Genomic DNA, 26796 nt, shown 5'->3' with positions numbered 1-26796 from the left:
ATACAGCAGCTTTGAATATTCAGCATAACAACACCTGCTTTTGCCTCTACAAGCCACAATGCTTATGAAGAACTTCACTGGCCCTCTTTATACAGCATCTGCTGCCAACAGGTGATGCATTCTGGGGAGAACCTTGCCAGAGGGATTTTCCCTTGCTAACTTTCTCTTTCCAGATGTTTCTTCCCTTAGCACGTTCTGAATTATAAGGCCCTGGGAGGCAATTCCAGTCAATGAGATGACATGTCACACCTGGAATTCAACACTTCCCCCACCGTATAACTTCCCATAGTTTAATGTCAAATCTTAGTTTATTGCTAAGGGACTTGATTGTTTCTCTGTGTAGTCAAACACTAGTGATCAATATTAGTTTACCACTCATGTTTAGCACTGTAAATATAGGTGGATGTGTAAAGATGTAATTATATGACATTGAAGTCATACAGGATTGATAAAATAATACCAGAACACACTGTTTTATGTCAGCCATTCATTTTTCTTAAATGTGCAGTTTTCTGTCCGAAGTTGAATAAGTTTTACGTTTAAAATATATAACCAAAGCAGCCAGGAAAATGAGACTAGACTGAGAAATCTGTTTATTATCTTCTACATAAATGAAAAAAGTACCATACAACTTTTTCTTTTTTTTTAATAGTGGAATATATATATATATATATACACACACACGTACGTGTATATATATATGTAATATATCCACGTGTAATGTACTTTGTAGTCTAATAAGTCTAACTTTTCCTGGCATCCAAATGATGTTTCTGTTTAGTGTTGTGAATTTATTTTTATTAACTCTCCGATTCACCATAAGTCATATATATTTTTCTCTACTTTCTGTGTAAGGTATTTTAATGTATTTCTAGTCTCTTTTACTTTAGATGAAAACAGTCTTCCGTTTGGCATGGTTTCTGGTTTTTTTTATTATTATTATTTGTGTTACAAGAGCTCACTGAAGAGTTTAATGATAACATGTTTTATATGCCAATTCAACTGTGTCATTAAGAAATGGTTACAATGCCATATCATTTAGGAATAAACTTTTTCCTCAGCCATATGAGCAGTTATATATAATAGAATACTTTGTAATCAAATCATACTTTTTTTTTTTGTAGCAGAGTTTTGGTTTCATTTCAAAAAATTCAAAGAATTTATTCATAGTATGGGTAATTTCAGAAACCCTGGTGGCACAGTGGTTAAGTGCTACAGCTGCTAACCTAAAGGTCAGCAGTTCAAATCCACCAGGCGCTCCTTGGAAACTCCATGGGGCAGTTCTACTCTGCCCTATAGGGTTGCTATGAGTCGGAATCAACTCGATGGCAACGGGTTTGGTTTTGGTTTTGGATGGGTAATTTCATTTATCCTTTAACAAAGTTTAGATACTGGCTCTTAAATGTGAAAAGTAATCTCTACACAGAGAAACTTTAAGAATGAACCAATTAAAAGTATACAAGTTAAAAATTTTTTTCTAATAATTACCAAGTGTCTAATACCCATTTAGTTAGACTTTAAGTAGAACTTCCCACAAAACACAACTTTTGTAAAGTAAACTAAAACTTATGTAGCAGATCAGTTACATACACTAGCAAAGTGCTGGAATTCTGAAAGCAATTTTAAGTCATTGGAAAAGGCAGTATTGAAATTAAATTCAAACACTGTGTATGTGTTTTAAAGCTTTTAAAAGTAATAGTTAACACTGATGGTATGTGTTCAATGGGCCAGGCACTTTTTAAAATTATTTAACTTATTTGACTTATTTAATGCTTTCAGCAGCTATATGGGTTTGTGCTACTATCATCTCCAGGCAGCAAGGAGAAGACCCAGGACTCATCCCATGCCTTTTGAGGATTAAATGAGAGTTTTGGTTTTGAGGAGAAAAAGGAATTTTTATACTCAGAATTTAACTTACAGATTTTTCCTATCCATCATTTCCCAAAGTGTGTTTGGGTTATTCCATGATTACTAATTTAATAAAGTGCTATGTAACAAAATCTTCTATAGTCTAACACAACACAGAAAACATATCTAATACCGTTCCCTCACCCAACTGGAGACTGCAGTACAGAAGGGTATAACAAAAGCCCTGAGAAGTCCTGAAACAAAGAGATTTCTTTTTCCCTGCATTTTCTAGCCATTGCTAACGAGAAAATTCTTCTTGAACACACCTTTCACAGCCCTTAGAATCTGTGCTCCTTAGAACCTAAATGCTGGGAAAGTCCTGCCCTGCTCTTTTACAGATAGGAAATTGAAGACAAAAAATGCCACCTCCGCATACCCTACCTCACTCAGTTCTTGAATCAGCATGCAAGCATAACTGTCCTGATATTTGAAGTTTCTTCCAAATTTCCATTTTTCTTTAACTATTGCAAAAGAAAAACTGTCATTACAGTGAAGATATATGGATGGAATGATGAGATTGGTCATATTTTGGTTTACTGAATGCAAGTTTGCCATGATAAATATTTAACTTAAGCAATGCCCAATTGTTTTTGTTATTTAATATTTAATTTATCCTGAAGTATATAATATCTAAAAATTAGGAGGGGAAAAAGCTCTTGGAGAGTCCTGAGGATCTAGAGAATTCATCTTTTAGGAGATGACCATGGGTCATAAGTACATTTCATTGCCATGGCTTAATTGCATGATGTCGTGAAGTTAATCACATACAGTTCAACCAAATCTTATAATTTTCTGATCACTGCATGCTTTGCCATTTCAGTTCCTCCGAAGATATATGACATCTCAAGTGATATGACCATCAATGAAGGAACCAATGTTACTCTTACTTGTTTGGCCACTGGGAAACCAGAGCCCTCCATTTCTTGGCGTCACATCTCCCCATCAGGTAAAGTAGTACTGTATCAATGTCATTTGTGCTGTTCATTATTTTCCTGAAACCTTACTTATTCAGAGTTTTAAACAGTCTTTCCAAATTTTTCCTCGGAATTCTTAATATGCTGTAAGGCTTACTGGTTTTAATCCGAGAAAAGTACTTAATATACAGCAAACAGAATATTGCTTTTCCTTTATGTAGAACATTACATTTACAAAGAGCCAACTTATTTCACCTTTTGTATGTTTTTCATAAGGTTGGCAGATAAAACCAAAAATCAAACCTGTTGCTGTCAAGTCGATTCTGACTAATGGCAACCCTATAGCACAGAGTAGACCTGCCTCGTAGGGGTTCCAAGGAGCGCCTGGTGGATTTGAACTGCTGACCTTTTGGTTAGCAGCCATAGCACTTAACCACTATGCTACCAGCATTGGCAGATGAGTATTTCTGTACTCATTCTTACACCTAAGGAGACTGAAGTCACAAAAGTTGAATGGACAGTTTCTTTCAGAGTCCAGAATGGAACCTATGTCTTTTGATTCTTGGTGAAGGTTATTTGCACTTTATTATACTGGATCAAACAGAAATCAATAGACAAAAGGCTGAAACAGAAATATCATAAAAGAAAGATTTTCATTTAAATGTGTGTAAGAGATTTACTGAATCAATATTCACCTGTTAATAGTCAAGCATGACCCACTAAGGTAACCAGAGAAGAATGAAAGTATACAAATTGTGAGGGTTCTGGGTCTAATTTCAAACTGCAGTTCAGAATCAAGAATTTGGGAATTAGAATTAAATTTTAACTGAGGTGGGAACTGAAAACCCAAAAGTTTAAGTAACTTGTACAAGATCACATAGCTAGGTGGAATGAAGGGATATAACATGGTTATGGGTCCCCAGTGTTCCTGCTACAGCTTACATCCTCACAAAGAGATTAAGTTAATCAAAGGAAGATGGCAGTAACCATCAGCAAAACAAATCTGTTTTCACAGCCACAACTCTAACAGAAGCACCAAGTTGTATAAAATTTAAATGTTTGAATTATGTAGGTTTGAGGCTATCCTGGAAGGAAGAGTGATACTTTTAATGAATAGAACCCTGCCTCATTTCAGAACATTGAAATTTTATTTTCTTTGTTTTATATTTTTGGCATAAATAGCTTCAACAAAGCTAGTGTGATGAAATTACTGTTAAAGAAATCAGAGAGGCACATTTTGTGTAGGTGTAGAAAGAGTACAATGGGAACATCTATTGTATCTGCTAATGCTTTCTTTGATATCACTTATCCTTAAGTGTCTTTCAGTTTCCTCATTTATGTAGTATGCCTAATGAGACTTACCCACATCATATGCTCAATATTACTGTTAATGTGAGAAAAAAATCAATATAACAGCAGTGTACACTTACATAATATGCATTATTGCCCCTATAATATTTTTGAAGCATGAGGGTGCCTCTAGACTCTGCCAACACTTTACTCTCTAGAGCTGCTATGGAATCAGAAAACTGGTATATGAGTACTGAATGCATGGTAGGACTCCCCACAGTGTATAAGTGAAACAAATCCAGGACTAGCAGTTAGGGCACATGTGTTCTTATTAATCAGTTCAGCAAATCTTCTTAGCCTCAGTTACCTTTGGCCAGTTTCCTACTTTTCAAAATGTAAATGATAGTAATCCCTGGCTATCGTGAGACTGAACTAAGATAACTGGCATAAATGTGCTTTAAAAAGTATAAGGTGATATGCAAACGTACAGCTGATTCTTAATCATTTTTCCAGGGATTTCAATCTAATATGGCAGTCTCATTTTTGTAAAAATGAAACACATAATCTTCATCTCCACATAATTTAAGATTAATATTTTGGATTTAAACTCTCATGCTTTGCAGCCCTTCTCATTATGCATATTCTTTTTTAAGTGCTTGGATACATTTTAGTTTAATTAAATAGCATGAATATTGGTTAGTGAAGTTATTAGAATAATGATAATGAGTAACATAATGAAACTGAAGGAAGACAGATTGGGTTTATAAATTAAACTATATAGATTTGTTTTTCTGATCCTGCTATACCAAGGAAATGACTAAAATTAACATAAATATTAATTATTATCCAATTAAATAGCTAGACTTGGCTAAAATTTTTATAAACATTTCCAATAATTTCAAATTTTAATCAATTCATTATCTGTATTTAGATGCACGACACTATGGAGTTTGACCTTAAGTAACAGGTCTGATAATTCTGTTCACTTTTTTCAAGTTATATATTTATATTTTGAAGCAAAATTGTGAATTCAGTTCATCTATCTGTACTTCACCTGTAAAATACTATGATTTTGCATGTTATTCTGCCTTCTTTTGCTATAGCATTGAGAGAATATGCATCTGAAAACTACAGTCAACAAGTAAACAATGTTTAGTGCTAAAAGAAGGCATAGAGAACTGCATGTCTATACTAGAAGCAAGGGCTTGTTTTTGTACATGTATGATTTGTTTAAATGATTTTTTTTACCTCTGCCTTTTGTAATTCTTGCTGACTCATTCATAATTAAAAGTAGTTCAAAAAAATAATAAAAGGTTGTTCACAAGGATGATATAGCTCCAGAGCTTCTCGCTAACCTTCAGCAAAATGAGGCTGTGGTTCAAACACATCAAAAACATCACCAGAGCCAATTACAGTTGCTAGTCCATTTGATGGAGCCCTGGTGGCACAGTGGTTAACAGCTTGGCTGCTAACCAAAAGGTTGGCAGTTCAAATCCACCATCTGCTCCTTTGAAACCCCATGATGCAGTTCTTCTCTGTCCTATAGGGTCACTAGGAGTTGGAATTGACAGCAATTTTTTTTTTTTTTTAGTCCATTTGATAGTTCAAACAACTCAGTGTATATTCCCTACAAAATATATTTCCTGAGAAGGTTCTAGCAAAATAAACTTTCTTAGAGTCCACTTATATCTATGATTTCTTTCTTTTTTTTTTTTTTTTAATTCTGTACTTGGAAATGAATTTCAAATTTATAAAATTTGTTGCAGAAACAATACAAAAAAAACCTATATGCTTTACCCAGTTTCGTCAATCATTATTTTGTCCTGTTTGCTTCATCATTTATTCTGTGTGTATGGACTGTGTGTGTGCATGTTTAATGGAATTACTTGACAGCATACATTATTTTTTTATCCCTAGATATTTCAGTATGCATTTCTGAAGAATGAGGACATTTCATGACATAACCACAGTACAGTTTTCAACTTCAATAAATTTAACATTTGTGCCATATTGTTATCAAATTAACTATCCATATTCCAGTTTTCTCAAATGACTCAATAGTGTCCTGTCTTAGTTATCTAGTGCTGCTGTAACAAGAATACCACAAGTGGATGGCTTGAACAAACAGAAATTTATTCTCTTACAGGTTAAACCAAAAAAAAAACCATCTGCTGTCGAGTCAACTGTGACTCGTAGTGACCCTATAAGACAGAGTAGAACCGCCCCAAAGCGTTTCCAAGCAGTGGCTCATGGATTCAAACTGCTGACCTTTTTGGTTAGCAGCTGTAGCACTTAATCACTAAGCCACTAGGGCTCCAGTTTAGGAGGCTAGAATGCTGAATTCAGCATGCCAGCCCCAGGGGAACAGTTTCTCTCTCTGTCAGCTCTGAGGGAAGGTTCTTGTCATCAATCTTCCCATGTGTCTAGAAGTTTCTCAACTTAGGGACCCCAGGTCCAAAGCACACACCCTGCTCCTGGGTCTTCTTTCTTGGTGGTGGGAGGTTCCTATCTCTCTTCTTCCTTCTCTTTCCTTTTATCTCTTATAAGATAAAAGGTGATGCAGGCTACATCCTGGGCAAATTTCTCCTATATAAGATCAGGGCTGTGACCTGAGTAATGGAGTTGCAAACTACCCTAATTCTGTTTAACATAACCTAATCTTGCCTCATTAACCACAGACGGATATTAGGATTTACAACACGTAGGAAAATTACATCAAATCACAAAATGGAGGACAACCATATATAGGAATCATGGCCTAGTCTAGTTGATAATATTTTGGGGGGACACAATTAAATCCATGACATGCCCTTTAGAATATTCCTTTCCTTTCAATACAGAATTTAGTCTAGAATCATGCATTGCATTTGGTTGCTATGTCACTTCAGTCTTCTTTAATCTGAAACAGTTCTTTCCCTGAGCCTTTCTTTTTCATTACTGAGCTTTGACAGTTTTGAAGAATGCATGCCCCCCCCCCTTTTAATAGAATGTTTCTCATTTGGGGTTTGTTTGATGTCTCCCTGTAATTAGATTCTAGTTATGCACACCTGGAATGAAGTAAGTGACGTTGTGTCCTTCTCCAGGAATCATATTGGGAGGCACATGATGCCGATTTATCCCTCATTTATGATGTTAATCTCGATTACTGGATCAAGGTGTTGTCTGATCTCTCCACAGTACAGTTACGCTCCCCCTTCTCCATGTTACAAATAAGCAGCCTGTGTGGAAAGATTTAAGGCCGTGACATGTAAATATCTGCTGCTTGTCAAACCTTCATTTAGATTTAGCATTTATCAATGAATCTTTTGTGGAATAGCCTTTAATGATGACAAAATGATGATTTTTTTTAGCTTCAGCATCTTTCCACGTTTACTGATGAGTCATAGCATTCCATGAAAGCAAGAGCCCTCCCTTCTCCTTATCTATTATTTAATTATTTGTTTATTTATCTGTTATGGCTTGGAGGCATGGATTTGCAACCTTTTAAAACTGTTTATAATTCTTTCCTGTCTGTAATTATTTTGTTGCTGAAATTGTCCCTGATTTGACCAGTGGGAGTTACTTCAATCTGGCTCCTGTGTCCTTGAGATATATACCTGTCATTTTTTTTTTTTTTTTTTGTGCACTTGCATACTCTTGAAATGATTGAATACAATACACTTGGGGCTAGAACCATTATAATGTGAGTTTAAACCATATAGATTTAAAGTATAATTCTGTCCATCAGCCTTATGGTAAAATTATTAGAGACTCAGAGATCTAGGCTACTTCCCATGATATTCTACTAAATCACAAGAACTTAAACAACTTCAGGGCAAGAAATACAATATATATGTATATGTGGAAACCCTGGTGGCGTTGTGATTAAGTGCTACAGCTACTAACCAAGAAGTCTAGCAGTTCGAATCCACCAGGGGCTCCTTGGAAAATCTTTCGGGCAGTTCTACTCTGTCCTATAGGGTCAGTATGAATCGGAATCCACTCAACCGCAGTGGGTTTGGTTTGGTTTTTGGTTTTATATATATATATATATATATATATATATATATATATATATATATATATATATATATATATATTTGCCTTCAATCCACAACAAGCCTGGATTAGGGCCTAAAACCTGGTATGTATGTAAAAAGTCTTTGTAGCATAATTAGTAAAAAAAAAAAAAAAATCAAGGAGCAAATTATAGACAGATTCATAGATCTTTATATACATTGGATCCTACTGCTTTAACTAATCCATGACTGGTTCCTAATATACTTAGAAAATATTCAAGGTTTCCTCAAAATTCCTAATATGGGATGCATGGTTCCCTTCCATTTCTATTAGTAACTTCTCAGATACCAGATGCTGCCAGTAAAGTACAGTGATTACGATCATGAACTTTGGTATCAGTTGGAATTGTGTTTGAGACTCAGCTCCTCTTCTTATCAACTGGTAGATTTTAAACAAAATTCTTAAACTTTTTTAAACTTCGAATATAAAATGAGAAACATAAATATACAGAACTCACAGATTGTTGTATTACATAGGATAGTGTAAAACTTTGAACAAAGTTCACGACATAGTAAAAATTCCATATTTTTAGTTATTAATCTATCACTGAAATATATATGAGTTTCTGACCAGATAGAATGTCTAACCTCATCTATGAAACTCAGGGGTCTCTTTAAGACTTTTGAATACAATTCTTATACTACTCTCAAATGAGGTTATTGTGAAGCCAAACATCACTTCAAGCTTATAGAGAGCGTTGACAAGTTTATACAAGCATCTGATTTTGAGTATAAAGACAAAATAAAATTCTTAATCACACAGCATTATATTAATAAATCTAAATCCAGTCGGAAAAAAATAGGAAAGAGTAAAATGTAAAATTTAAAATAAGAGATTAAAGGGAACAACTTTGAAAGTACTTTGAAGACTCCTGTCAAATTTTCATTTATTATTCATTGTCTTATACCTTGATTTCTATTCCTTGGTTCATTTCTATGCTTTGGTATCTGGAACTCCAGAATTGTTCACACTCTAGCAAGGTGCTGCTTATTAGCTGACGAAGATGTTCTTTTGGTTTTAAAGTTAAAAAATAGTCAGTACTGGGCTGTATGTCTCAAACTTTTGTTTGCTTATTTCCTATATGCCTAATATCTTGTAGGATATTCTCACCTTAATTACTCACAGGAGTTAAAGCTATTACCTAAGTCAGGAAAACACTGGTCAATTTAATTCCCATTTCTCCTCCTATGCTCTGTATTCCATCCATTCTCTTTTGTCAGGACCTTTTATTCCACTAACTATCCTCTTTCTTCCTACATCTTTAACTTCTCTATTAGCTATTAATAGTTAACTATTATTAATATTACTTATTAATATAGTTAACTATTACTGGTAATAGTTAACTAATATTAACTATTCTCTATTAACTCTGCCTTTCCACATTCAAATAGGTTCAAGTCTCTCTCATCCTAAATCAATCCCTGACTCTCCTCATTTTTAATGAATACTTATTGAGCGTTTTATGAAGGAGGTTACAAACATAGAACCAGAAAGCTGTAATTTCAACAAACCAAAAGAGGAGAAATTTTCTGAGGAGCAGTTGAGTGGTGGAAGATGTCTACGAAGTCAAATAAAATAAGAACCACTTTCCCTAGGTTAGGTAGTATAAATAGTCATTGTACCAATTCAATTGATATTGTGGGGTGGAAACCAAATTGTGGCGGATTAAAGAGTAAATGGGAAGTGAAGAATTTAGATATGAAGGTATAACCATTCATCTAGTTTGCCAAGGTAGAAATTTGGTTTCTCTACTGTTGGAAGAAGTACAGCCTGAATGCTCCTTGGAAGAAAGGATGGTGAGACTTTGTCTCAAGTACTGGAAGAAGTACAGCCTGAATGCTCCTGGAAGAAAGGATGGTGAGACTTTGTCTCAAGTACTTTGGACATGTTACCAGGAGGGGTTAGTGCCGGGAGAAGGTCAGCAAAAAAAGAGGAAGGCCCTTAATGAGATGAAATGACACAGTGACTACAACAATGAGCTCAAGCATAACATCGATTTTTAGGATGGTGCGGGACTGGGCAGTGTTTTGTTCTGTTGTACACAGGGTCGCTATGAGTCAGAACTGACTAGAGGACACCTAAAAACAACATTGTCACATAAGCACTGGGCTGCTAACATAAAGGTTGGAAGTTTGAACCCACCCAGTGGCTGTTTGGGAGAAAGACCTGCATGATCAGCTCCTATAAAGATTATAGCCAAGGAAACCCTATGGAGCAGTTCTACTCTGTCACATCAGGTCGCCATGAGTTGGAATTGACTCGATGCCACCTAACAGCAACATTGTTACAGAGTTGTGTCATTTACTTGAAAAGTTGTTGTCCCTTTGTCAAATTGGCAAACTCCTATTCATGCTTTTATCCTTCAAATGTTATGAAACTATCCCTAAGCATCCCAGAAAGAACTGGGTGCTCCTTTCTCCATAATTGCAGAGTACCTTGTACCACCACTTGAAAGAATGAATCATCTGAATCATAGTCCTTGGCTTTGTATATGTCCTCATGGGATAGGGGGCTCCTTTTCTCCAGAGACTGCATCTATTCATCTTCATACCCTATGGTTTAGCACAGAGCCTGGCACACAGTAGGGGCTCCATAAATATTGTTGAATAGATATATGTTCTTCTCTTTGTTCCCACATGACTTAGAACTAGAAGTTAAAATTTGAAAGTAAGCATTCCTTTTGATGATACCCCTTTACTACATGCCCCTGATATAAGTCCACACACATGCCCCTAAATATGAATGAACCCTTTATTTTCCTTATAGCCTCAATCTGGCTATTATTACTTAACATAAAGTGAAGTTATGCCAATGGATTTTTAGCTAGCATGGTTTAACTAATACTGATTGATCCATTGCTTCTATATCCTATTCAGAGTGGGAGATATTTGCATATACTTATTTCTTTTAAGCCTTAAAACAAAATGAAGGTGAATACCATTGTTCTCATTATACTAATGAGCATGGCACTCAAAGTGTTTAAGTTGTACCAAATGAATATGAAATTCTTCAGTTTTTGTTTTGAAACAATTATAGACTCACAGGAAGTTGCAAAGATAATACTGAGACGTTCCATGCACCCTTCACTGGATTTCTCCCAAAGGTTACGTCTTACATAACTATAATATGATATCAAATTCAGGAAATAGTTATTAGTGCAGTGTGTGTATATAGCTCTATGTCATTTCAGCACCTGAGTAGATTGGTGTCACCACCACTGCAGTCACCACAATCTTCCTCGTGGTATTTCTGTGTAGTCACAGCTACCCCTATTTTCTGTCTTCTTAAGCTGCCGCCATTCTGGTGTGTTGGCTCGAGAAGGCAGGCTTTTCTTAGGGCTCTTATTTTGTCTGCACCTGCTGGCATTTCTGGGTTCACAACTTCTTCTTCACCCTGTCTGACATGTACATAAGGCAAAAAGAAAACCCAAAGTACTCACCACTGTGTCCCTCAGGTCTGGATGTTCCTAACTCGTCCATCTTCTCTCAACTTTCTGAGGGTTCTTATGTATTTATTTTAATGTCTGCAGTTTTTAGCTGGACTTAACAGGAGGAATAGAGAAAAATGTATTTACTCCATCTTTCCAAAAGGGAAAATTTCATACATAAATATTTAATATGTATTTTAGAAAATTTTCTATACCATTCTTCAGGAGATTTTTCTTCTTTTATATTTTCTGTTCATTAGTTTTGTCTTTTACTCTAAAAAAAAGGTTAACTCTTTAGTCTTTTCTTTAAAAGGATAATGTTTAGCTCCTGTCTGCAGGGGAGATGTGAAGGCCGAGGGGGACAGAAGCTGGCTGAATGGACACAGAAACACAGGGCACAGAGAAGGAGTGTGCTGTCTCGTTGCGGGGGAGCAACTAGGAGTATATAGCAAGGTGTATATATAAGGTTTTATATGAGAGACTGACTTGATTTGTAAACTTTCACTTAAAGCACAATAAATTTTTTTTTTTTTTAAAAAAGGATAGTGTTTAATTAAACATGTCAGTCGCTCTTTAACATTCAAGTAGCCTTAAAATGGCCACAAGGTAATATATGGAAATTATATAAATTTAAATGTAGAAACTTTGAAAATTCAAAGCAGTATTTTCCATGCTTTCCCCAAAGTATTGCTGTGACATATCTCAACTATTAATTAACATAAAAAAAGAAAAAAAATTTTTTTTTTTGTCAATTAAAAATGCTGCATATTTTTCCAAAGTAGGGGGTTTTAAGATTTTCAGATTGTTAAATGAGAGCTGTTTCAGGATAAACAAGGTAAACAAAGTCAAGTATTCATTAGACCATGGGTCAGGAAAGTAAGGACTGTGAAGCAAACTGGCCTGCTGCCTAGTTTTGTAAATAAAGGTTTTGTTTGTTTTAACATATTCAAACTCAATCATTTACATATTCTCTATGGCTCTTTTCACAATACAATGAAAGAATTTAGTGGTAACAACAGAGAACCTATGGGCCACAAACCCTAAAGCATTTGTTGACCCCTGCATTAGATATTATAAAAGAGGTTGGGGTTTTAAATTTGATAACCAAGTTACTAGGCACACAGGTTTAGCACATTAGAAGTTCTATAACTTTAAACCCACTCACAGCAACCCTATAGGACAGAGTAGAACTGCCCCATAGAGTTTCCAAGGAGCGCCTGGCGGATTTGAACTCTATAACTAATTAAATACAATCTTAATTCTCCAAAAAAAATACCAAACCAAAACCAAACCCACTGCCCCTTGAGTCAATTCTGACTCATAGCGACCCTATAGGACAGAGTAGAACTCCCCCATAGAGTTTCCAAGGAGCGCCTGGCAGATTCGAACTGCCGACCTTTGGGTTAGCAGCCGTAGCACTTAACTACTATGCCACCAGGGTTTCCCTGTAAAAGGTAGGAGACAGCAAAAAAAGAAAAGAAAAGAAAAAAAAAAGCTGAGAACTATTAGCTGAAAACCATGTACTGGTGGAATTTATAGTTTAAAATAATCCTGAAAATAATTCAAGTCATAACAGGTAAAAACTAGAAAAGATTACTTTCTATTAGTTCTCTCAACTCCATTGTCATTTCCCGTTTGTGAAAGAAAGTCTTCTTTGGAATGCTTGAGTGCTGGGCCAACACCAGGGGTGATATGATGAAGAGATTGTGTGTGTACTCCCTCTAAGCTGGCAGCACGTTGCCCAAACACTATAATTCTTTAAGATTCTTGTTTCAGGTTTGCAATCCAGACACTGCATTTTGCTCTTTGATGTTAGGAAGAAAAAATTCAGTAAAACCTGTAATATACACAGATGACATTTTAACAATACCAGATCTTAACATTACAAACTGTGGTTTTGGTTCCATTGCAGAGTTGCACTCTATGTTGCGCTTTTGTGAGTTTCCTAATGACTTTACATAATGGATAATGAATGACTCTATGTAATGATGGCAAGTTAAACTTTTACCATAAGATTGCACACCAATAATTTATATACTCAGTTAATTCTGCCTCTTTGTTCAGAGAGTTTTCCTGTTTCCAAAATCCTCTCTAGTTCTATCCAGTTAGTGTTGGACTATGCTAAATTGTTTGTATTCAACACTGTTAAGGCCTGCTATTTGAACATAGAAAGCCAGAAAATTTTAAGAATTTTAAGACACATATACAACTAAACCATGGGCCTGATGATGTGATGAATCAATATAAAAAATAATCCACCATTCTTAGAGAAAAGTGGTTACCCATAAAAAACAAGCAAACAAACAGGAACCCATCAAGCATTTCAAAGACACTTTGTTTTTTTTTTCCCTTGTGGAACATGATTTTCTGAGAAAAAAAAACTCACTCTTAAGCATGTCTCTCCTTAAAAAAAAAAAAAAAATCTCTCCTTAGTGGACTGAATTTGCAAAGAAGGTATGGTTAATATCAAGCTATTAAATTTTGGAAATTAGATTTTCCTAGTTTCTTTCCCCCCAGGGATTTCAATGTCATGTCACATGTATTATGGAAAGCTAATGCATAAATTGTTGTTGTTAGGTGCCATCAAGTTGGTTCTGACTCATAACAACCCTGTGTACAACTGAAGGAAACACTGCCTGTTCCCATGCCATCCTCACAATCATTGCTGTGCTTGAGCCCATCAGTGCAGTTACTGTGTCAATCCATTTTGCTGAGGCCCTTCCTCTCTTTGGCTGACCCTCTAATTTGCCATTCATGATGTCCATCTTCAGTGACTGGTCACTTCTGATGAAGTGCCCAAAGTTCATGGGACGAAGTCTTGCCATCCTCATGTCTAAGGAGCATTCTGGCTGTGGGTCTTCCAACACAGATGTGTTCGTTCTTCTGCCAGTCCATAGTATATTCAATATTCTTCACCAACACCATAATTCAAAGGCATCAGTTCTTCTTTGGTCTTCCTTATTCATTGTCCAACTTTTGCATGCATATGTGGAGATCGAAAATACTGTGGCTTGGGTCAGGTGCACCTTAGTCCTCAAAGTGACATCGTTGCTTTTTAACACTTTAAAGAGGAATACTTGGATTGGAGCAGACTTGCCCAAAGCAAAGTGTCATTTGATTTCTTGACTGCTGCTTCCATGGGCATTGATTGTGGATCCAAGTAAAATGAAATCCTTGACAATTTCAGTATTTTCTCTATTTCTCATGATGTTGTTTATTGGTCCAGTTATGAGGTTTTTGTTTTCTTTGTGGCGAGATGTAACCCATACTGAAGGCTGTAGTCTTTGATCTTCATCAGTAAGGGCTTCAAGCCCTCTTCACTTTCAGCAAGCAAGGTTGTATCATCTGCATAATGTAGGTTGTTAATGAATCTTCTCCAAAACTGATGCGCCATTCTTTTTCATATAGTCCAGCTTCTTGGATTGTTTGGCATACAGATTGAATAAGTATGGTGAAAGGAAACAACACTGAAGCAACCTTTCCTGATTTTAAATCATGCGGTATTCCCCTTGTTCTGCTCAAAAGACTGCCTCTTTATCTATGTACAGGTTCCTTAGGAGCACAAGTAAGTGTTCCAGAATTACCATTCTTCACAATGTTATCCACTATTTGTTATGATCCACACAGTCGAATGCCTTTGCATAGTCAATAAAACACAGGTAAACATTTTTCTGATATTCTCTGATTTCAGCCAAGATCTATCTGACATCAGCAATGCTATCCCCTGTTCCATATCCTCTTCTGAATCTGGTTTGAATTTCTGGCAGTTCCCTGTTGATGTACTGCTGTACAAATGGTTTTATCTAAACAAATTAAAATCCCAAAACCCAACCCATTGCTGCCTAGTTCTTTCTGACTCATAGTGATCGGGTAGGACAGAGTAGAACTGCCGCATAGGTTTTCTAAGGCTGTACTCTTTAGGGAAGTAGACTGTTACATCTTTCTCCTGTGAAGTGGCTGGTAGATTCAACCACCCATCTTTCAGTTGGCAGCCAAGCAATAAACCACTGCACCACTAGAGATCCTTCTAAACAAATTGGGGGCTTTTAAAAATGTTATTATTTCAGGAAATGCCGCTTTTACGTTGGTTGTAAAAGTTATGCTAATTCATGTGCAGGTGGGACTCTGTGGGTAAAATTTCCATTCATAATTTTGAGATGGACCCTATAAATAATCAGAAAGGTACTGTGATGTATAAAATGAACCCAAGTAATACTTACATTAGGTATTATATGCTGAGTATTTAGTATGCCCTGGCACTGTTGTAACATGTATAAGCTTAAAATACATTAGCTTGTTTACTTGTAGTATGCCTTCATGTGCTGCATTCATGAGGAAAAAATGTGATGTTAATTTGAGCCCAGGTTTTACTGATTATTTGAACTCCAAAAGGCAATGAAAACAAAACTTGTACATAATCCATTGTCCATTGCTGTCCAGTCAATTCCTAAATCATAGAGATCCTAAAAGACAGAGTAGAACAGCCTCATAGGTTTCCAAGGCTGTAATCCTTACAAAAACAGATTGCCACATCTTTCTCCTATAGAGCAGCTGGTGGGTTCCAAACTTGAACCTTTCCTTTAGCAGTTGAGTGCTTTAACCATAGTGTCACCAAGGCTCCTCACTTGTGTATAACCCAAAAAGCCAAACTTTTCTTCCAGCCGCCTCTGACTCATAGCGGCCCTATAGCATAGAGTAGAACTGCTACCATAGGGTTTCCAAAGCTGTAACCTTTTTGGAAGCCAACTACCGCTAAATATCAGATCGTGTCCGTCAAGGCTGCTTTTATACACAATCAAGGCCTACAGGAATTCTGTTGATCCTCCTGGATCTTTACTGAAAGATATGTGAGTAAGAAAGAAAGAATATATAAATAGTGATTAAAAAAAAATCAAGACTCAAAGTTTTCTTGACAATTAGAGACAAGAGCATATAGTGGCTTTCAATAAATTTTTAGCGGAGCTGTAACTTCTAGTGTGAAAAATTATATCCGTTTTTCAAAAGGAATATATTGCTAATGGATTTTAGTTTGCTTGTTTTACAAATTATATTTTTCTTAATTAACCTGACCATAACTCAAAAATAATCATCACTAATGAGAAGCGAGGATGATTTTAGTGTTCTTGGATTATAGATCAATAAATCTAAGATAAACAATTTTTTATTCCCTTCACTTTTTGTTTGCTACCTCTTTAATTCATGATAGTAGGCACTCAATAAATATTTGTTAAGTGAAAGAATATTTCAGAATTCTGTAAAGTCTTTACATGATCAATGAATTTATATTAACAAAGTGATAAAGGTTTTTAAATTAATATGATTAATAATTATTTACACTTATAATCTATATGAATAGATCATTCTTCAAAGAGTTTATACAAAAAAATAAGTAACATATTTTTAATTATAAAACTTCTACTAAGCAAGGCAATATAGCATAGTTCTTAAAAGTACATGGTTAAAAGTACATTGTTGTTGTTGTGTGCCTTGCAGTCCATTCCAACTCATCGTGATCCTACAGGACAGAGTAGAAATGCCCCCATTGGGTCTCCTAGGCTGAACACTTTACAGGAGAAGATTGCCAGGTCTTTTCTTCTGAGCTGGTGGATTATAATCACCAACCTTTTGGTTAGCATCCAAATGTAAACCCACTGCCCTTGATTTGATTCTTACTCATAGCGACCCTACAGGACAGAGCACAAGTGCCTCATAGGGTTTCTAAGGCTGTAATGTTTACAGAAGCAGACTGCCACATCCTTCTCCTGTGGAGCCGCTGGTGGGTTCGAGCCAGCAACCTTTCAGTTAGCAGCAGAGGGCTTAACCACTTAACCACTATGCCACGAGGTCTCCTTGTCCTTAACCTACCCTTTCCCATCAAGTCTATTCTGACTAGTAGATTAAAAAAAAAAAAAAAAAAAAATTTTTTTTTTTTTTCCAATCCCTAACCCGCCACTTCCTGCTTGTGTTAACCTGGACAAATTCTTAAATTCTCTGTGTATCAGTTTCTTCATCTGCAAAACTGAGACAATATTACAGAGTTGTCATATAAATGAGATATTACAGGTAAAGAGTTTAAAAGACTATCCATTCATAACTAAGATCCCTAAATCCTTAGCAATTATCATTAAAATTCATTTTACAGTTTATTTTTACATAAAAGTTGCTTGAGGACAGATATAAAAAGATGGTGACAAATTCTGTGTTCTCGTGTGATAAACTAGGTAAATGAAATGTACTGATGGCATTTCTAAACTGGTAGGATGTTATTTGATATTTATTTATTTATTCTATGCAGAGAGAAGAGAAGAAATTGTTTACTGAGCAACTACCAGAATGATTGCCCAAAACAAAAGTTTTAATTATTTATTCAGATTCCAATAAACCTGGAAGATGAGGAGGGAGCAAAAAACACAATATACTGGGGAAGGAATTATTACTTTGTTGTCGTTGTTTGTTTTTAAGAGAAAGCAGCCTTTAGCTTCATTTTGTACAGAAGGGGAATAATGCATAAAAATAAAGAACAAAAGAATCTTTTACATAGCTATAGATTCCTAAGGGATCATAATCAAAATAAAGGAGACAAGTCTCTCAGAGACTTCTGTATAATTACTAACCTAAGCAAAGCCAAGGCAAAGGATGCTGAGACTAGAAGACTATGAATAACACTGCCTATTTTTCTGTTTTTTGTCATCATCATTATTATTGTCTCTAAATTCATCCTAGTTTACTGTGCAATCCAATTTCAGCCTTTAAAATTTCTTAAAAATTTTATGAAAATATTTTTCTATTGGAAGACAGACTTTCATCCTCTGTGATAATGTTACAAAAGGAATTTTTTCTCACATAACAGGTAAAGTGTAACATTTATTGAATAGATTATTTTGTCCCAAAACTCACCAGATATATGTAATGAGCATACGGGCTTAAAAAAAAAAAAAAAAAAAACTAGAGTTAGTGATTATGAAAGAGTAACAAAGAAGTAACTTTTATTGATTTTTGTTAGAGACAATAGGTCATAGTAGCAGGGTTTATACCTAGTGTAGACATAGATTAAAAACCAAAAACTCATTGCCGTCAAGTCAATTCTGACTCATAGCAACTCTATTGGACAGAGTAGAACTGCCCCATAGGGTTTCCAAAGAGCGCCTGGTGGATTCGAACTGCTGATCTTTTGGTTAGCAGCCATACATCTTAACCACTATGCCACCAGGGTTTCCAGACATAGATTAAACTCACAGAAAATCAAACAGGATTAGAAATGATCATGGTTTTCATACCAAGTTGCTGGCCTACCATGACCTACTGTTTCTAACAAAAATCAATAAAAGTTACTTGTTACTCTTTCATAATTACTAGCTCTAGGTTTTTTTTTTTTTTTTTTTTAAGCCTATATGTTCATTACATATATCTGGGAGTTTTGGGACAAAATAATCTATTCAACAAATTCTTTCTGCATATAATGTAAACTTTCCCTGAGAGTAGTGACTTAAAAACTCATATTTATTGCATTTTTTTTCCTAAGGCTATATTTCATTATAATTCACAGAGAACATTACTGCATAAATATACAAATTAACAGTATGCTATACTAAAGTCTTGAAAATTTGTGTTTAAAGTATACAAGATTATGGAGTTCATTAAAGTAACACTTTCCTTGTTAGCCATTTTTTTTTTAATGTTTTCTTTTTGCATTGGGTTTGAATTTAATCCAATACCAGCTGTATTGTTTCTGGACAGTGCTGGAGCTCTGAAGATGTATTACACCCATGCATCATCATAGCATTGTCATTCTGACGATATATTAGTGTAATACATCTTCAGAGCCCTAATATGAGAAGCTGTCTGGGCGGAATGGGGCAAGAAGCAAATTCAATTCAATTATAGGACAAAAGACTCAGCTGAAGAGAAGGAGAGAACTCTCAGAACAGGGCTCTCAGTGGAGTTGATTACAACCTAGTGTTTAATGGAAGTAAATTCCATATTTCCTTTTGTGACATGGCAAGCAATAATTCTGAATTTTGAACACACATCTGTAAAGATAAAATGGTTCCTCAGCCCTCTGGGTTGAATTCAATAGAGGCCTGATGTTTTTTGGGGGGGCATTTAATTGATTTTGGGGGAAATTGTACATACATAGCTGTTCATTTAATATATAAACCTATAGTATGCAGTTAACTTACAGATTAGTTTACTGAAATGTGATAGGCATAAAGGAATATTTGCCTCTCAAATAAAGTCTTCCAAGGCACTTTTGAAATTTTCAGATGTAGGGGAGAGTGGCTTACTGAAAAGTGATCAGCAGGCAACAAATGAGGACCAGCCACTCTTCACTGCCAACTCATGATTATTTCCACTAGATTGGGCTGTCTGGAGTCATCAATAAGTCTGATTGCCTGGCCAGATTTTTTTCTGGACATGTCTCATATGTTATAAAGCAGAATGACTCTTTAATTTTGTCATAGTACAAATACATTTGGGATTTAAAGCTTTCAGTCTAGCTCATGTTAGATTGCTTAAATAAAAATTCCCTAAGTCATCATGCAATGATTATAGTATAAATATTTATTTTACAACTTTTTATTTTGTCAAAAAGCATCTATTAAACACTTATTCTGTGCCAGACACCGTACTAGGCGATCAGTATGAAGTTGTAAGAGGAAAACACACGGCTACTAAATGCAAGGCATTTACAATCGAGTTGGAAGAGACTGCATGAACAAGTGAACAATTACACATTAAGTAAAGACTATGAATACAATAAATGAGGTCTCTTTGAGGGGTTACCTTCTAAACTGAGTCTTGAAGTCGAAGGACAGAGACGCTGCTGTACGAAGCGGTGTAATACATTGCATTTGGAGGGAACAGCATTTGCAAATGCTTAAAGGTAAGAAAGAAGTTGGTGTGTAGTAGGATTTAAAGTTAGTGGGTCTGGAACAAGTTGAGAGGAGGAGATGAGAATGGCTTAAGATGAGGTTGGAGTAGTTTAGTTGGAGGTGGTAAGATCAAGTAGAAGTTGGAGGCCACGGTGAGGAGTTTAGATTTTTTTTCCTAAATGCAAAGGTAAGACATTTAAAGTTTATGAGCAGGGAAGTGATATGATCTGATTTTCATTTTAAGAAGATACTTTTGGTATAGTGTAGAGAATGAGATGAAAGGAGGCTGGAGAAGAATCAGGGAGACCATTTAGGAAACTACTGCAGTATTTGAGATGGAACATGATGTCGACTAGCAAGGATGATCACAGTAGAGATGGAGAGGAGTTGGTGAACCCACTGATATTTTGGAGGAAAAGCCACAAGAGTTGTTTATAAACTGAAGGCAGGGGATATCTGTTAATTTTCTGTCTTCATCAGTTTGGAGAAAGGGCATATCATTAACTGAGTTGGGGAAAACCAGGGAAGAAATATATTTGGGAGGAAAAATTGAGATTTCTGTTGTGGCCATGTTACGGTTGTGACGCATATAAAACATCAAGTGAAAATGTCAGGGAATAATTTGATGTATGAGGTTTGATCTCAAGGAAGAGCCCAGAACAAGAAATGAGATTTGGCATCATGAGTGTAAGCCTTTTCTAAGGAGGCAAGATTGACAGACAGAAGAGGGCCCAGGACTAATGTCTGAGGATCTGCATTTGGAAGACAAGTGAGCAAAAGAGACTGAGAAAGAGCTGCAAGTGGGACAGTTGAAGATCGAGAGGGGAAAGTATTTTAATTATCAGAAAGTGATCTAGTGAGTTGACATTTAATGAAGTTGATGAGAGGTTGAATAAGATATATATAGAAAAGCGTCTATTGTGCTTGAGTATATGGAGATCACTTTTGACCTTAATAACAGCAATTTCCGTGAAACTGTGGAAACTGGAGCCAGATAGAGTTCTTTAAGGAGGAAATGCCAGGGTTGGGGGGCGGGGGCACTAAAGAAGTGGAGAAAGATTGTCTTTTTCAAGAAATTTTGTGGTAAAGGGGAGAAGTGAAATGCAGTGCTTACTGTAGTGTTGTGCAGAGTTCAAGGAAGGGATTTTTTTTTTTTTTTTTAAAGAGTAGCATAACAAACCCAATATACTTATCCAGCTTTCACAATTATCAATACATAGGCAACCTTATTTAATCTATACCTCTTCCCCAGCTCAAGAGTGAGGTGAGGGGTTCTTTTTTTTTAATTTTACAGAAGAATTTACATTAAAAAGACTATAAGCAGTAGTAATTGCAGAATGTTTACATTCCACTCTATCATAAAATTAAACAGAAATAGTAGCACATGGAAAAGTGGTATCCCCTTCTCTTTTATGTTTTGTTCTTAAACTCATGATGGAAGGGTTTCTGTTTGACCAATAGAGAGTGCATAAGGAGCCCAACAACTCTCTGGAGTGTGCTGTGTGCTGCTCACAAGCTCTCTTTCCTCAGTTCTACCACTGGAACATTTCTTGTCACTTCAGAGCAGTAGAGTTTCTCAGTCACAGATCGTTCAGGAAAGCTTCTAGTCCCTTCTTTTTGATGGCATGCTCTGTCTTTTAGTTTTGTTCCATTGCTTTGCCCTGAGATTATGTGTGCTGTATGCCCCAACTCATTACCCTAGGTGTCTGCTGCTGATGACTAGGGCCAGCCTATAACCTTCACCTGGCAGTTTATTGCTCAAAGGAATCACCATCCTTTCCCTTTCCTTGTGGTCTGTAACAGGAGATCCAGTCCTCAAAAAAGTCAGCCTTTCTCTTCCCAGGTATTCTCTAGCTCTGCAGCCATCACATATTGCCAACTGCTGCCATTGCCATTCTGAATTATTACAGAGCATATGCTGAACCCAGAAAGTTAAATCAGAAAGAAGAACACTATCAGGTGCAGTTTTCAGGTAGTTAGAAAAAAAAAAATGCTTCTGTCTGTACACCTGTTGAATTTGATTTGTACTATAGAAGGTGGCACAACGGTGAAGAACTTGACTGCTAAACAAAAGGTCAGCAGCTTAAATCCACTAACCATTCCTTGGAAACTCTATGGGCCAGTTCTACTCTGTCCTATAGGGTCACTATGAGTCAGGATCATGGAATCCACTCCATGGCAACATTTTTTGGTTTTGTTTTGTTTTTATACAGCAAGTTCGGGCCCTGGCGGCACAGTGGTTAAGCATTTGGCTGCTGACCAAAAGATTGGCAGTTCAAATTCACCAGCTGCTCCTTGGAAATCCTATGGGGCAGCTCTACTCTGACCTATAAGGTAGCTATGAGTTGGAATCAACTTGATGACAATGGGTTTGCATTTTTTATAGCAGGTTTACGAGCTTACTTTGAATAAGAAAATTTTTTGTCAAATACAATAGCTTGATAAATTTACTGGATCTTTAAATTTGTGTGGAATATCTCAAGTGTTGCACCTATGATACACTGGGTCTGTGTAGAGTCTAAGACTGTGATCTAAGAGGATTAAAGTAGAATTAAAATTCTGACTTAGGTAGTTTGATAATGGAATTGGATCCCAACCTTTACTTTGCTTCAGTTTGCAAATTTTTACTCTAGGTTTTCTTTCTACAGATGGTAGGGTAATCAGATGTGAGGGGGTTGAATAGAATATGATTTCTCCAAACCCCCCTAAATTAAAGAACAACACATGTTGAGCTTGTTAAGGTCCTGACATAATCATCTTTAATCATGATGTCTAGACTAAACATCAAACATGCCTAGATTAAGATACGGAATTTAGCTTGTCTTTCAGTATATGAGTTTTCTTATATACTGCCTTCCAATTGCATTATTTTTACCTTTAAACATTCACTAATTTGAAAATCTACATATGAAAGGTGATATAGACCTACTAAAGATATTTTAACAACCCACTCGCAGACTACAAAAGAAGGGTATATAATTATTAGAAAACCAGAAGAGAAATCTTGTTAACAGCTCACAGGCAGAAGACCCTTTTAGTATCAGTGATTGCCTAAAGAGCATGAAAGGATGGGCTTTATGTAGCTCTGTAATTGCTAATAGGGACAGGTGGGGTCACCATGAGTTGGAATCAACTCAAGAGAGACTAACAACAATAATAACAACAACAAATTGTCATTCTGGATCAAGTATTCAAGACATGGGCAAAAGATCCCTGAGACATATTAAGCTCACTGGCACTGCCCACTTTTGATGATATGTGTGGGTGTAGGTGACACTATCTTTTATCTCTCCTAGTTTAAAAAAAAAAAAAAAGTGTATAAGATCCATATGAGCCAAATCCCATTCTATCCTGATCACCATTGTGCTTGACATATACTAAAAAAAACTATGACATATACTAGGTGCCTAATAAATAGTTTTGAACAGATGATAAAAACTGAAATATACTTCTAGTGACTTAGAGTAATGACTTGAGCTGTTCTACCACTAACACTGGCAACAATAATGATATCAACAGTGATCATCTATTGTCTGCTAGGCAATTAATTTTTTTCCTATAGGGTCGCTATGAGTCAGAATCGACTCGACAGCAGTGGGCAGTGGGTAAGCAATTTATGGAAACCCTGGTGGTTAAGTGCTACAACTGGTAACCAAAGGGTCAGCAGTTTGAATCTGCCAGGCGCTCCTTGGAAGCTCTATGGGGCAGTTCTACTCTGTCCTATAGGGTCGCTATGAGTCAGAATCGACTCGACGGCACTGGGTTTGGTTTGGTTTTTAGGCAATTTATATCCATTTTCCTAATTAAACCTCAAAAAAATCCCTGTGTTATAGGTGGTGTCATTTGCATTTTGGAATAAAAAGGTATATGACTCTGAAAATTTAAGTAATTTTCCCAAAGGCCACAACTAGTATGTTCCTGAGTCAGAATTACACTCAGTTCTGACAAATCCCAAAGCCCAATCTGTTCCTATCACTAAAAGAAGAATCTGGAATGTGAATTACTAACTACATGGAAGTACTGGGAAACAGAATCTCTAGTTCATGAGCTTACTGTTTGTAGGATGTTTTTCATCTCAAAATGGCCAATATTTTCTGGAAGAATTTTCAAGAATGAAATCTACTGGAAAATAGAACTTAAGTACTGTTAAGTAGTGAATTCCCTATTGCTGGAACTAATAATAAAGGCTGCATAATCTCTTTCAGAAATTCTGCCTAAGAGAACTCATTGCCTTAGGAAAGGGAGAAGGTGCATTTATGACTGATTCCATACTATTCGATTTATTTACCAGTAAAATATTTTTTTTAATGTGGAGAATATACTTATTTTACCAAGTTAACAAATTTATTCAACAAAATGCTGCCATCATCTTTCACCATTATTTCCTAAACAAAATGTATGTTAATGCAAAAAGGAGACAGAACATACATCTAGAATAAAAGACAGTATTATGCAAAAATGAATAGTTGATAATCTTAGACATCCATCTTCATTTGTCTGTCTAGTCAGTAAAACTAAAACTATATATTTACTGTAGATCGGAGTCAGCAAACTACAGCCTGACAGCCAAGTCCCTTCATCTGTCTATTTTTGCAAATAAAGTTTTATTAGGACACAGCCACACCCATTTATTTATGTATTGTCTATGGGATCTTTCCCACTGAGTAGTTGCAACAGAGATGGTAGGGTCAGCAAAGCTAAAAATATTTACTATCTGGGTCTTTACAGAAAATGTTTTCTGACCCCTGCTGTATATTATAAAAGGTCTCATCTCTTTTAAGTATATGTTTCCTTCTCAATATTACACTATGAACTGCTGTTGCATCTTTAGAAGGTCAATAATTGATTTCATGATTAGCGCTACCTAGGCCTTATATGTGGGAACACTGGTGGCATAATGGTTAAGAGTTCAGCTGCTAACCAAAAGGCTGGCAGTTTGAATCCACCAGATGCTCTTTGGAAACCCTATGGGGCAGTTCTACTCTGTCCTATAGGGTCGCAATGAGTCAGAATTCACTTGGCAGCAATGGGTTTTTTTTTGTTTTTTGTTTAAGGCTTTATATAATTTCAGTAGTGAACCATTACTTCCAGTTCATTCTTCAGATATATACATATTTTTACTTCTTTGCCAAATTCCAGTCAATCAGTAAACCAAATGACCATTGCATTTCCTTCCAATTCTAAGAGTTTAAATTCTTATATTCTAATGTTATTATACATGCTCTTTTCACACAATTTCCTCTATAACGATGTCGAGAATTTTTTTTTTTTTAATTACAGGATTCTAAAGGGGTACATCCTTGACAGTATTATTCTATTAATAGAAAAAATATGTCTCTGGAGTTCTTTCCAGGAAGAACGCTGTTCTGAGCCAATTTATGTAGCCTCTTTTGAGGCAGAATTTTTTTTCTTGGGAAAGGAGATAGAGCTGGCACATCTGTGCAGAAGGCCTGTGGGCCTCCACTGAGTGACAGCCATAGAAGTAGCTCTGGGCTCAATGGCTCCTGCGTAGTGAGATAAAAGTCTCTGATCAATATCCAATGGGTAGAGAAAGCACAAGAAACAAACAGTGGGAAAAAAAGTTGTCAAATAAAATCAATAAGGCCTCTGTCTGGGATTTGGGAAGCCATACAATGGGAAAATGTGTGATTTAATTGTAATGATCTTTAAAGACATCCTCAGCAGAGCCTCTTATGCTCTTAACGGGGATTCATTGTGTTAAATGTTGATCATTCACTCTTCCTGGAGTCAAATACTTTTCTTGATGTGTTCAAATTATACTGCAATTTAAACTATAATAAGCACTATCTCTACGCTTTAGAAGTCAAATAAGTAAACTGTGTAAATAAATTTGAAATGGCAGATTAAAATAACAGATCTTGGGATGCTCATTACTGACCTTAGCTAAGAGAGTTCACTTCTTATTGAAGAGAATTTGAAGCCTGAAACCACTGAATTTCTCGGTCAGTCACATTGGCTATTACTGTGTGTTCCAGGATGTAGCATAAAACAAAACAAAACAAACAAACAAAAAACAAAACAATGACAGATTTACACCAAACAATTTAATATATTCTCATTTGATAGGATATCTTTTCTAGAGCAAGACAGCATGGTTTATGGAAAGAGAAAAAGTCATAAATTTCAGTCCTACTAACTTACTTACTTAAGATCTTGAGCGAGCCCCTAAACTTATTAAGAACACAATATTTTCACCCTTAAAATGAAGGTCTATGATGATCCCTGGAAACCCTGGTAACGTAGTGGTTAAGACCTGTGGCTGCTAACCAAAAGGTAGGCAGTTCAAATCCACCAGGTGCGCCTT

At 35.9% G+C, this 26796-nt stretch overlaps 1 protein-coding gene across 1 annotated transcript in view; it reads left to right on the top strand.

The window, feature by feature from the left end:
• Positions 1-26796, top strand: part of NEGR1 (neuronal growth regulator 1) — a 1075199-nt gene that overhangs the window by 623210 nt on the left and 425193 nt on the right. The window contains exon 3 of the mRNA XM_049879570.1: positions 2729-2854. Coding sequence (XP_049735527.1) covers positions 2729-2854 — 126 coding nt within the window. The remainder of the gene's footprint in view (positions 1-2728; positions 2855-26796) is intronic.

This window comes from Elephas maximus, chromosome 3 (assembly GCF_024166365.1).
Source record: "Elephas maximus indicus isolate mEleMax1 chromosome 3, mEleMax1 primary haplotype, whole genome shotgun sequence".
NCBI classification, from domain to species: Eukaryota; Metazoa; Chordata; class Mammalia; order Proboscidea; family Elephantidae; genus Elephas; species Elephas maximus.
The sequence above is the reverse complement of the archived record's forward strand: the minus strand, read 5'-3'. Positions and strand labels throughout refer to the sequence as shown.